Below are 13,456 nucleotides of genomic sequence, written 5' to 3' on the forward strand. Positions count from 1 at the left end.
CTTTGATCTATAGATTCAATGTAATCTCCATAAAAATCACAACAGTTTTTTTTGTGTTAGAAACAGGCACGCTGATTCTAAAATTTAAATGAAAATGCAAAGGATCTAGAATAATCCAAAATAATCTTGAAACAGAAGAACAAAATTGGAAGGTGTCATGTGCTGAATAATGAGCCCCAAAATATCCAGGTTCTAAACCCTAGAACTGTGATTGTTACCTTACATGGAAATAGAGACTTTGTAGATGTGATTAAGTTACGGACTTTGAAATGGGAGAGAGATCCCAGATTATCTGGGTGGGCCTTAAGTGCAGCCACAGGTGTCCTTAAAGGATAGGGGGAAGAGAGAGACTTGCACAGAAGAAGGCAAGATGGTCACTGGAGCAGGGTGCCATGCTGCTGGGGGGGGGGCGGCTTCAAGATGGCTGACTAGAGGCATTTCAGACTTGCCTCCGACACTGAGAAGAGGCAAAACAGTGAGTAGATAATCGCACTTTGAATAGATCATCCAAGAGGAAACACTGGAATTCGACAGAAAAGTGACAGGAAATACCTAAGGCAAGGAAGGAGAAGGAAGTAAGGCAGCCTGCTAGGCTGACAGCTGAGAGAGATTCCCTAATGTGGGGAAAAGGTAAGTGAGAGATCCCCAGTGGTCCACATTCCTACTCTGGACTCTTGAAATCCAAGGCACAGGAGAGCCCCTCGCCCTTTGTGGGCCCTGAAACTAAACGATGGGAGATTGTGCAATGGCACTGCTCCGAGGGTGCTCGCTCTAAGTCTCACACTCTCTGAGACCTGAGCAGCCACACTAAGGAGGCATTTTATTTACATTTTAATGTTTAATTTCAATAGGGCTTTGGGGAACAGGTGGTGTTTAGTTACATGATAAAGTTCTTTAGCAGTGATTTCTTAGATTTTGGGGCTCCCATCACCCGAGCAGTGTACACTGTACCCAATGTATAGTTTTTTTATCTCTCATCCCCTCCCACCCTTCCCCCCAAGTCCTCGAAGTCTATTGTATTATTCTTATGCCTTTGCATCCTCATAGCTTAATTCCCACTTATAACTTAGAACATACAATGTTTAGTTTTCCATTCCTGAGTTACTTCACTTAGAATAATGGTCTCTAATTCATCCAGGTTGCTGCAATTGCCATTATTTTATTCCTTTATATGGCTGAGCAGTATTCTATGGTATATATATAGCACAATTTTTTTAATCCAGTTGTTGATTGATGCACATTTGGGCTGGTTCCATATTTTTGCAATTATGAATTGTGCCGTTATAAACATGTGTGTGCAAGTATCTTTTTTGCATAATGACTTCTTTTCCTCTGGGTAGATAGACAGTAGTGAGATTGCTGGATCAAATGGTAATCTACTTTTAGTTCTTTAAGAAATCTATAAGGAGCCTTTTTGTTGTTGTTGTTGTTGTTGTTGTTATTGTTTATTTTATTTTATTTTATTTTTTGAGATGGAGTCTCGCTCTGTCACCCAGGCTGGAGTATAGTGGCGTGATCTCGGCCCACTGCAAACTCCACCTCCCGGGTTCACGCCATTCTCCTGCCTCAGCCTCCCGAGTAACTGGGACTACAGGTGCCCACCACCACGCCCGGCTAATTTTTTGTATTTTTAGTAGAGATGGGGTTTAACTGTGTTAGCTAGGATGATCTCGATCTCCTGACCTTGTGATCTGCCTGCCTCGGCCTACCAAAATGCTGGGATTATAGGCATGAGCCACTGCACCTGGCCCACAAGGAGCCATTTTACAGCCCTGTCCCCAACTGACTGTGTACTGTCCTGGAGCCCAGAGGTGCTGGGGCTGAGGTGCAAGAGAAATGTGGGCTGCTACCCCTGGGGCTGAGGTGTGAGTGAAGCATAGGCTACCACCTTAAGGGCTAAGGTGTGGTGACATGTATTCCCCACCCACCGGCCTAATCTGTTGCCACTGAAGGTGGCCCACCCTCCCCTGTGGCAGGGCAGCCATGTGACCACTGATGTCCCCAGCCTGAGCATTCCATTGCTGGCCTGGGGATCACTCCACTCCTGCCTACCATGGCTGGTACCTGTACACACCATTGGGGGGCCTGAAGACAAGCCCACCTGGCCTGGCTTCATGTCCCCTGACCCCTGTGCCAGAGCACATGGACTAGGGCTGAGGGACTGCCCAACTCAGTCCACCATCAGTGGTACCTGAATCCTTCTCCTGAGGGCCAAAGGTTGGGCCTACCGACTCAGCTGTTACCACTACAGCTGGTACCTACTTGCACGTGTCACCCATGGCCCTATGCACAAGCCCAACCAGCCCATTGCAGCCACTGCCCATACAAGTGTGCACTGCTTGGGACCTACAGGGTTTTCCTGCCACTCCCACTGCCATTATCCACACCATGCCAGCTGCCTAGGGACCCAAGAATCCACCCACCTACTGGCTCACTGATACCACTACCAACATCCAAGTAAGCCTCCTGGAAGCCCAAGAATAGGCCTGCCTGGACCCTCTAACACTGGTGCCAGTGTGTACCATTCTAGGGTCCAAAGACAGGCATGCCTGCTGCCACCACTGGGGCCCAAAGACTGACCCAGCTGGCATCCCGGTCCCCAGCAAAACTTCCCCACAAGCTCCACTAACAATGGCACCCTAAATCACTGAGGAAATCACAGATACCACTGACATTGTTTATAGCCAAAGAAATCATACAGATTACACTACTGCATCTATGTAGAATGAAAGTCAAAGTGCCCTATTGAACCAACACCATAGATGCATCTTTGAGAGAAAGTTCTCCCCTGTAAAAGCAAATTCAAATACTGGAAGAAGTAACTCTTACACCAGATGCACAGTCATCAATGTAAGGACACAGGAAACATGAAAAAGCAAGGACATACGACACTTCCAAAGGAAAACAATAATTCTACAGCCATACAGCTCAATCAAGAACAAATTTATAAAATCCTGGAAAAATAATTAAAAATTCTGATACTAAAGGAGCTCAGTGAGATAGAAGAAAATTCTGAAAAACAATACAAAGAAATCAGAAAAACAATGCAGGATGCAAATGAAAAATTTACCACAGAGATAGATATTAATATCATTTAAAAAAACCAAATGGAAATTCTGGGACTGAAGAATTCATTGAGTGAAATATAAAATACATTCAAAAGCTTTGATAATAGGCTAGACCAAGCAGAATCATAATCTCAGAACTTGAAGACAGGTCTTATGAAATAAGAGAGTTAGACAAAAATAAAGAAAAATGAAGAAAATAATGAGTAAAGCCTTTGTGATATATGGGGCACCATAAAGCAACCAAGTGTTTAAATTACTGGAGCCCCAGAAGGTGAAGAAAGAATGAAAGGGTTAGGAAAACCGGTTTAGCAAAATAAGAGATGAAAACTTCCTAAGTCCAGTATTTAGACATCCAGATACAGGAGGCTCTGAGATCCCCAAACAGAGATAATGCAAAAAGGTCTTCTCCATGGCACATTACAGTCAAACTGTCTAAAGTCAAAAAAAGAATTCTAAAAACAGCAATAGAAAAGAATCTAGTCACCTAAGAGACCCCATTAGACTAATCGCAGATTTCTCAGCAGAAACCTTATATCACTAATAGACTGGCCCTACGAGAACTGCTCAAGGGATCCTTAACCTGGAAGCAAAAAGAAAAATGACATTTAACATCATGAAAACATACAAAAGTATAAAAATCACTGGTAAAGCAAACACACAAATGAGGAAGAGAAAGGACTCAAATGGTACTACCACAGAAAACCACCAAACCACAGTGATAAGCAATAAGAGAGAAATAAAGGAATAAAGAATACATAAAAACAACCAGAAGATAATTAACAATAGGACAGGAACAAAACCTCACATATTAATAATTACCTTGAATGTAAATGGATTAAATTCTCCACTTAAAAGGTGTACACTGGCTGAATGGATTGAATTATGTTTTTTTAAAAAAACATAATTGAAATTATGTTTTTAAATTGAATTATGTTTTTTTTAAAAACATAATTCAATTAAATGCTACCAATAAGAAACTCACTTTACCTGTAAAGACACATATAGACTGAAAGTAAAGCATTGCAAAAAGATATTCCATGCAAATGGTAGCCAAAAGCAAGCAGACATTGCTACACTTGTATCAGACAAAACAGACTTTAAGTCAAAAACAGTAAAAAGACAAAGAAGGTCATTATATAATGATAAACGGATCAATCCAACAAGAGAATATAACAATATCAATATATATGCACCCAACACTGGAGCACCCAGATTCATAAAGCAAATATTACTAGATCTAAAGAGAGAGATAGATTCCAATACTATAATATTATGGCACTTAAACACACCACTCTCAGCATTAGACAGATCATCTAGACAGAAACTCATCAAAAAAAGTTGGATTTAAATGACTTGAGACCAAAAGGACCTTACAGACATTTACAAACCAAACCTAAAATCAGCAGAAGGAAAGAAATCACATAATAAATAAGGGTCGGAGGAGAAATAAAATGGAATACAGACTTAAAAAACAATACAAAGGATCAATGAAATGAAAAGTCGATTCTTCAAAAAGATAAACAAAATTGATAAATCACTAGCTAGAGTAACCAAGAAGAGAAAACACCCAAATAACCAAAATTGGTAATGAAAAAGGAGACATTATAACTGATACCACAGAAATACAAAAGATAATCAGAGACTATTATGAAGAATTGTATGTTAACAAACCGGAAATCTTAGGGAAAAAAAAAACAGACAAATTCCTAGAAACATAAAAATTTACCCAAACTGAATCAGGAATAAAAAGTAAACCTAAACAGATCAATAATGGATTCTAAAATTCTAAAATATGGAACCAAACAAGAGATTGAATAGCTAAAGCAATCCTGAGCAAAAAGAACAAAGCTGGAGGAATCATACTATCTGACTTCAAAATATACTACAAAGCTATAGTAACCGAAACAGCATGATATCAGTATAAAAATAGACACATAGACTCATGGAACAAAATAGAGAACCCAGAAATAAATCCACATATTTACAGTCAACTGATTCTCAACAAAAGTGCCAAGAACATACAGTGGAGAAAATATACCCTCTTCAATAAATGATGCTGGGAAAATTGGATATCCGTAAGGAGAAGAATGGAACTAGACCCCTATCTCTCACCACGTACAAAAATTAACTCAAAACAGATTAAAGACTTAAATTTAAGACCCCAAACTATAAACTACTAGAAGAAAACAGGGAAAGCACTTCAGGACATTGGTCTAGGCAAAGGTTTTATGGCTAAGACCTCGAAAACACAAACAACTAAAACAAAAATAGACAAATGGTACTATAACAAACGAAATGGCTTCTTCACTGCGTAGGAAACAGTGAGCAGAGTGAAGAGACCTATTGAATGAGAGAAAATATTTGCAAAGTATTCACCCAACAAGGAACTAATATCCACAATTTACAAGAAATTCAAACAACTCAATAAAACCCAAAAAATCTCATTAAAAGAGGGCAAAGAACATGAATAGATGTTTTTCAAAAGAAGACATATGAATGGCCAACAGGTATATGAAAAATGCTCAACACCACAAATCATCAGGGAAATGCAAATCAAAAGCACAATGAGATATCATATAACCCCAGTTGAATGGCTACTATCAGAAAATCAAAAAATAACAGATGCTGATGAGGCTGCAGAGAAAAGAAAACTCTTATACGCTGTTGGCTATAATGTAAATTAGTACAGCCACTGTGAAAAACAGTATGGTGATTTCTCAAAAAACTAAAAATAGAACTACCATACAATCCAGCCATCCCAGTAGTGGATACTTATACAAAGGAAAAGAAATCAGGTATTAAAGGGATACCTGGATTCCCTTATCTATTGCAGCACTATTCACAATAGCAAAGATAAGGAACCAATCTAAGTGTCCATCAATGGACAAATGGATAAAGAAAGGTCCATATACACAATGGAATACTACTTGGCCATAAAAAAGAATGAAATCATGTCATTTGCAGCAACATGGATGAAACTGGAAGTCATTACATTAAATGAAATAAACCAGGCAAAGAAAGACAAATGCTGCATGCTCCCACTCATATGTGGGAGCTAAAAAGCCTGATCTCATGAAGATAGAAAACAGAATGACAGATACCAGAAGCTAGGAAGGGTGTGAGAGTGGGAGGGAGAGTTGAAGAGAGGTTGGTGAATGGGTACAGACGTACGGTTAGAAGAAGTAAGTTCTAATGCCCAATAGCAGACTAGGGTGACTATAGTTAGCAAGAATATATTGTATATTTCAAAGTAGTTAGAAGCCAGGTCTTGAAATGATACCAACACATAGAAAGGATAAATACTCAAGGTCATGAATACCCCAAATACCCTGACTTGATCATTCCACATTCTATGCATGTAAAAACAACTCACATGTACCCCATAAATATGTAAAATATTACATATCGATAAAAGAAATGTGAGCTAAGAAATGCAGCTCTAGAGACTGGAAAAGATAAGAAAATGGATTTTCTTCTAGAGCCTCCAAAGGCAGCATGATCCTGCTGACCCCTTGACTTTGGACCAGGGAAACTTATTTTGGACTTCTGGCCACCAGAACTGTAAGGGAAAAAATGTGTGTTGTTTTAAGATGCCACATTCATGGTATCTTACAGCAATCACAGGAAACTAATACAAAAGGTTCATGCAACCTGATTTCAAGTTCTTACTCTAAAGCTACAATAATCAGTAGAGTTTGGCACTGGCATAAGGATAGGCATATATATTAGTGGAACGAAATAGAGTCCTGAAATAAGCCCACACAACTGATTTTTGATAAAGAAATCAAGGTAATTCAATGGGGGAAAGGAAAGCCTTTTCAACAAATGGTTCTGGAACAATGGGATAATATACAGGAAAAAATGGACCTCAACCCCTACTTGTCTCCATATACAGAAATTAATTTGACATGGATTATAGACCTGGAAGTAAAAGCTAAACTACAAACCTTCTAGAAGAAAAATATAGAAAGATTGTCAAGATCATAGTATAAGCAAATATTTCTTAAAGATGACACAAAAAGCAATAATCACAAAATTAAAAAGTTAGACTTCATTAATATAAAAAAAGCAAGTCATAGACTGGGAGAAAATATTTGCAAATCATATATCTGAGAAATAACTTGTATCCAGAAGATATAAAGAAGTACATATCAGTACCAAAAAGGAAAACATTCTAATCCTAAAATAGGCATAAAACTTGAATAGACACTTCACAAAAGAAGATATGGCAATGGCCAATAAGCTCATGAAAGGTGTTCGACCTCATTAGTCATGAAGAAAATGTAAAGCCACAGTCAAATACAAGTTCACATCCACTAGAATAGCTAAAATCAGAAAGAGCTACAGACAACAAATATTGGGGAGGAAATGGAGTGTACAGTCTCTTGGAGGAGCATACAATCTCTTGGGGGACAGCCTGGTGATTTCTCATAAAATTAAACTTACACTCTATGACCCAGCAATTCTGCTCCTAGTTTTGACCCAAGAGAAATGAAAACATGTGTCTACAAAAAGACTTAAGACAGTTTACAGCAGTGTTATTCATAATAGCCCAAAGCTGGAAACCATCCAAATGTCTATCAACAGGTAAGTGGATAAACAAATTGTGGTAAAGCCATACAATGGAATGCTACTCAGTAACAGAAAGAAAAACCCCTGATACACACAACCGCATGGATGGATCTCAAATGCATGATGTTTAGTGGGAGAAGCCAATTAGAGACCATATCGTGTGACTCTGTGCAGTTGAGAAGTTCAAGAACAGGAAACACTAGGCTGTGGTGCTAGAAATCAGAGTGCTGGTGCTGATATGGATGGGAAATGACTGGAAGGGAGTGTGGGGGGACTTCCAGTATGACAGGAACATTCTGTATCTTGAGGCAGGTGCTGGTTGCACAGTTGTATGCATTTGTCAAAAGTCATTGTTTTGAATACTAGTGATCTGGGCATTTCACTGTAAGTAAACTTTACCTATGACGGAACACTACTCAGCCATAAAAAGGAATGAATTAACAGCATTTGCAGTGACCTGGATGAAATTGGAGACTCTTCTAAGTGAAGTAACTCAGGAACGGAAAACCAAACATCATATGTTCTCACTGATATGTGGGAGCTAAGCTGTGAGGATGCAAAGACATAAGAATGATACAATGGACTTTGGGAACTTGTGGGGAAGAGTGGGAGGTGGGCAAGGGATAAAAGACCACAAATAGGGTGTAGTGTATACTGCTCGGGTGATGGGTGCACCAAAATCTCACAAATCACCACTAAAGGACTTAGTAACCAAATACCAACTGTGCCCCAATAACGTATGGGAAAAAATCTCTAAAACTGTAAACAAACAAACAAAAACAGAAGCAGGTGTGGGTGGCACCAGGAGGAAAGGGCCAGTCAACAGAATTGTTTCACTGGGAGATGACAGGGCCATATCATGGCAGGTGGGGTGAGGAGTGGGTTTCACAGATACAGGGAGGAATTTTGAGCCTAGAGTGCCACTCCCTGAGCATAGTTCCATGGGTGGGGGGTGGGGGAAGGTGATTGGTGGGACCAGACAGCAGAGGAGAGAAGGCAGGTGTCTCAGACATGAGGCGTCAGTCGCCATGCCAGATTTCCAGGTGGGAGCAATTTGGAAGCCCAGACCTCTGGATGCTGGGCCCTGCTGAAAATCTGGGGATTCTTCCTTTGGGGCATGGAGGACCAAGGCAGCTGAATTGATGGCTTGGGCAAAGTGCAGGGGAGGGGCCTGCTGAGGACACTGGAGGCTGGAAGGGAGGGTGGCAGGGTGCCCTCATGGAGAAGGCCCTCCAGAGGGGAAGGTCAGTAGTTGGGGCAGGGTCAGCAGAGGACAGGAGGGGTACCTGGGGGCACCTAGGGCTGCCTGGCCACCAGCACAAGGTGATGAAGAGCAGCAGATGCTGGGGAGCAAGGAAAGGAGGAAAAGAAGGAGAGAGGCTCATTTGTTTTGTTTGCAGTTTAGGACAGGGGAGACCTGGGTATGTTAAAGATCCAGGAGAAGTCCACAGAAAGAGGCGATGATTAGCTACTATATGGAGTGCCTCTATTTGACCCTCGGACCATCCACCCTGGAGTAGTTGATCATGTTGCTCTCATGATTTAATCATGTTGGACTGCATTTGGAACTGGGCTGTGTAATTAGCACGTACATCCTAGTCAGTCACTCTTTTTTTTTTTGAGGAGTCTCGCTCTGTTGCCCAGGCTGGAGTGCAGAGGTGTGATCTCTGTTCACTGCAACCTCTGCCTCCTGGGTTCAAGCAATTCTCCTGCTTCAGTCTCCCAAGTAGCTGGGATTACAGGCACACACCGCCACGCCTGGCTGATTTTTGTATTTTTAGTAGAAACGGGGTTTCACCATGTTGGTCAGGCTGGTCTTGAACTCCTGACCTCAATTGATCTGGCCGCCTCGGCCTCCCAAAGAGTTTGGATTACAGGTGTGAGCCACCTAACTGGCCACTCACTCTCATTTACCAAATAACCAAGCAATCAAGCCTCTGTAAAGTGAAATTCCCACAAATTATTTTTAATGACATCCTTTCACGTTTTCCTACACTTTTTCAATAAGTGGATTTCTTTTAACTCCCTGAACAGAGAACCCCGGGGCACAGGAGGGAGTGGCCAGCCGTGCTCACTGTCCCGCTGACCCAGGCCAGGCAGGCAGGTCATCAGGTGCTGGCCTGTCCCTAGGGGGCAGCAGTGGCAGCACTGATCCCTGGAAATCTTGTTCAGGCCACCAGTGGCTCCAGACCCCAAATCTCTCTTTTGGGGAGCAACCTGCAGAGCCTGGCATGGTAAGTTGTGTCCTCACCTGTCATTGGCGACGGGCAGGGCGATCTCAAACTTGGCCAGGAACTGGAAGTACTGCTCTTCCGTCTGCTCTGTGAAGCCAGTCCCCACCAGCAGCATCCTGAGGTCTTCTGCTCTGATCACCCCATTCTTGGCCACTGACCGGGAGCCCTTAATGTTAAAGATCCTCTGCAGACATTCGGACAGCCAAATAGGGTCGAGGAAGTAGAGGTTCCTCAGGCCGTGGCTGGTGTCTGGGAAGTGTAGCAGGGTGCCAGTTTCTATGAGGAAGCTGATAGCTGCCCCAGGCAAGGAGAGGAGGAAGCAGCAGTTAGACAAAGGAGCGAAAGGGACTCTGGGGTGGCCTTCTTTCCAAGGGGACCCAGGTCACAAATTCTTCCTAGGAAGAAACCAACATGCCCCACATGCTGGACCCTTCAGGCGGGTTGGCAGCCTGATCACAGGTGCCCTGGTGGCCCCTGGTAACTCTTGCCAAAGTCCTAGGCTAATGGCCACCTCGGTAACTACAGTTGATCCTCATTATTTGTGGATTCCGCCTTTGCAAATTTGCCTTCTTACTAAAATTTATCTGCGACCCCCAAATCAATGCTCCTGTGGTTATTTGCAGACATGTGCTGAGTGGTGAAAAGTTTGCATTGACCAATGTGCACATTCCCAGCGGAGGCTGAACAGGGCAACACTCTCAACTCTCGTGCTGAAAACAGGGGCCTGCTTAGTGGTCTATGTCAGTGCCATGTTTTTTGAATTTTTGTGCTTTTTGTTGATGCTTTCACTGTTTAAAATGGTCCCAAGTGAAGTGCTGAAGCGCTGTGTAGTTCCCTAAGCGTGAGAAGGCTTCGATGTGCCTTATGGGGAAAACCTGTGTGTTAGATAAGTTTTGTTCAGGAATGAGCAACAGTACTGTTAACCATGAGTTCAATGCCAACAAATCAATACTATATATTAAGTACAGTGTCTTTAAGCAGCAACACACATAAAACAAGGTTCTGTATTGATGGGCTGATGAGAATGTTCTGACCAGAGGCTTGCAGGAGCTGAACCCTGCGTCTCTCCTAGGAGCACTGGTTTAGTATTTGCTATTTCAGTGATCATGGTGACTTTACAGAACATAAGTCCTGTGGCTAATGAGAATCGATTGTAACTGTTTGACCTCTGTCTCCCTGACTGAACGTCAGCCCTGGAGGGCATGGACCAGTCCATCAGTTTATATGTCTGCCCTTGTGGCCAACACAATGCTGGTGTAAAGTAGCTGTTTGTGTTCTCTACCTCCAAGGAAAGAAGGGTGAGAGGGAAGAAGGAAGGGGAGGGGGATGGAAGACAGAAACACGGGCTGATTATCGGTCTCTCATTCATTGCTGAGGGCCAAGCTGAAGTACAGACAGTTCCATTTCTCACGGGCACCCTGCCGCCCACCCCAGCCCCACCCACCCGACTGCAGGTCCTCGTAGTCTTTGATGTCATTGTCGGGCGTCTGCTCCACCAGCTGCTCCAGCTGCCTGTCCGTCAGGTACTGCACGTCGTCGTCCAGGCTGCGGCGCTGCTGCTCTGCCAGCACGGCCTCCTGCAGACTCAGGTAGCTCCTGGGGATCTGGGGGACAGATGGACGAGGCAAGTCCCGAGGCATGCCCACCAGCTGGGGCAGATCCTGCCTGGCCCCTGTGGCCTGAGTGGGTGGGACATTTCCACCCACTATCTTCCATCCTGATCCTCCCTCACCAGGAACCACTGAGCCTTGCCACATGAACATGGGCTTCACAGGAGAGAGGGGAAGTGAGGATCCCCAACAATGGGAAGCAGGCCTACTGGTTTAAGCTGGACGAGCGAGGTACCCACCAGTCTCCCTGCCAGTCGCTGGCAGCCGATGGTGCTGCCCACGTCCTTCATGCTGCACGTGACGTGGAAGATCAGCTGCCGCAGCCCTTCCTGGCCTTCCAGGCTCTTGCAGGAAATCTCACTGTGTGCAAAAAGACCCGTCTTTACTCATCGTGCCCCACTCCGAGGAAGTGCTGCAGCTTCTCTGTTTTCCCAAGAGGTTTGTCCTGAATGCTGGCAAGTCTGGAGAACTCATGAAAGACAACACAAGAAGTTTACTGAGGCCTTGCTTTGTGCAAATCACTGTGCTGGGTGCCCCACACTGTTGCTTTAGTCTGTCTTCCTAGACTAAATATGGCACTTCACAGAGAAGGAAAGTGAGGTGCAGAGGTACATTGAGACCCCCAACGGCACAAGCTGGGCAGGCAAAGGCTCACGCAGGCTGGTCTCGGGTTCTGACCCAGAGCCAGGGCTCCTCTTATCACAGACCCTATGGGACTTTCTCAAGGTCAAAGCAATAATTCCTGACAGCCTCATCCCGTATTCTGAGCCAGGCCAATGTGTCCCAGGCTGACCCACGCACCAATACCTGTGACGCTCCACCCCGGGCGAGGGAATCTGAGAGCCACCAGGGCAGCTAATGCAATGTGCAGTATATTTTACTCCCATTAGGGCACACAATTTGCTGAACCTCAGCTTCTTCATCTACAAGGTGGCAAACAATCCCCACAACCAGTGACAGGAGGTCAGCCCAGGGCAATTGAACTTATCTGCATGGACACGTCGTGATGCCCACCTGAAAGCCCCTCCCAACTCTTGGCCTTTTTTAACTCAAAGGCTGCTATCAGGACCACTCAGACCCAAGGCAAGGGCTAGGTCCTCCCTCCCCAGGGTCTGTCCTTGATCAGTGATCAAAAAATGAGATGGGCAGCAATTGGATAGGTGGTGCCCACGTTCAGTCACCTGGTTCAATGGGCACCATGCAGTTTCAGCACTGGCCCTTGGGGCGGGGACGGGGCAGAAAGGAAGCAAAGAGGGGGCATCTCTAGGCCTCACCCAGCCAGCCGTCTGGTAGGTCTTCACCCTCTCCAAAGCTGGGTCAGCTCTGTGGACTGCCCCCCTTGGCCAGGGAAGGGGCCTAGCCCCACCCAGCCTCAGGAGCTCTCTGCAAGCAGATCCCAGGAAAGATCAGCGACTGGCACCCACATGAAGGCGGGAGCTGCTAGAGGCTGGGCACTCACTGTAAGTGTTTGAAGGTGATGTCTGGGAAGCCTGTGGCCCTGGAGCCGGAGGGGGAGCGGCAGAGCGCCAGCACATAGGCACGCAGCGTTGCAATCCTTTCCACACGGAACTTGGCTTCAATTAAATCCAGGTGTGTCCCGACCACCAGCACCACGGCATTTGGAGCCTTGGCCTGCAACAGAGAACCCCACGGCTGAGTATCGTCTCTGTTCACTGAACAAGGGACAGTACAGAGCTCCCAGCTGTGCTGACCCTGGATGCCACAGCCCTTGCTCAGCCACCAATCTGCAGCCTTGAGATGGTTTGGATGTTTTTCTCCTCCAAATCTTATGTTGAAATGTGATCCCCAGTGTTGGAGGTGAGGCCTGATGGGAGGTTGGGTCATGGAGGTAGATCCCTCATGAATGGCTTGGTGCCCTCCTGCAGTAATGAATGCATTCACCCTATGTCAGTTCACAGAGGAGCTGATTGTGAAAAGGAGCCTGGCTCTTCCTCCTCTCTCTCCTGCTCCC

At 44.5% G+C, this 13,456-nt stretch overlaps 1 protein-coding gene across 5 annotated transcripts in view; it reads right to left on the reverse strand.

Annotated features, from left to right (window-relative positions):
• Positions 1-13,456, reverse strand: part of LRRK1 (leucine rich repeat kinase 1) — a 149,787-nt gene that overhangs the window by 28,407 nt on the left and 107,924 nt on the right. For all 5 annotated transcript variants that reach the window (XM_031668292.1, XM_009211002.4, XM_017960966.3 and 2 more), the window contains 4 exons: positions 12,944-13,116; positions 11,724-11,844; positions 11,319-11,478; positions 9,892-10,168 (listed from right to left, as the gene is read on the reverse strand). In XM_031668292.1, the coding sequence (XP_031524152.1) occupies positions 9,892-10,168; positions 11,319-11,478; positions 11,724-11,844; positions 12,944-13,116 (731 nt within the window). The remainder of the gene's footprint in view (positions 1-9,891; positions 10,169-11,318; positions 11,479-11,723; positions 11,845-12,943; positions 13,117-13,456) is intronic.

Source organism: Papio anubis, chromosome 7 (assembly GCF_008728515.1).
Source record: "Papio anubis isolate 15944 chromosome 7, Panubis1.0, whole genome shotgun sequence".
NCBI lineage: Eukaryota > Metazoa > Chordata > Mammalia > Primates > Cercopithecidae > Papio > Papio anubis.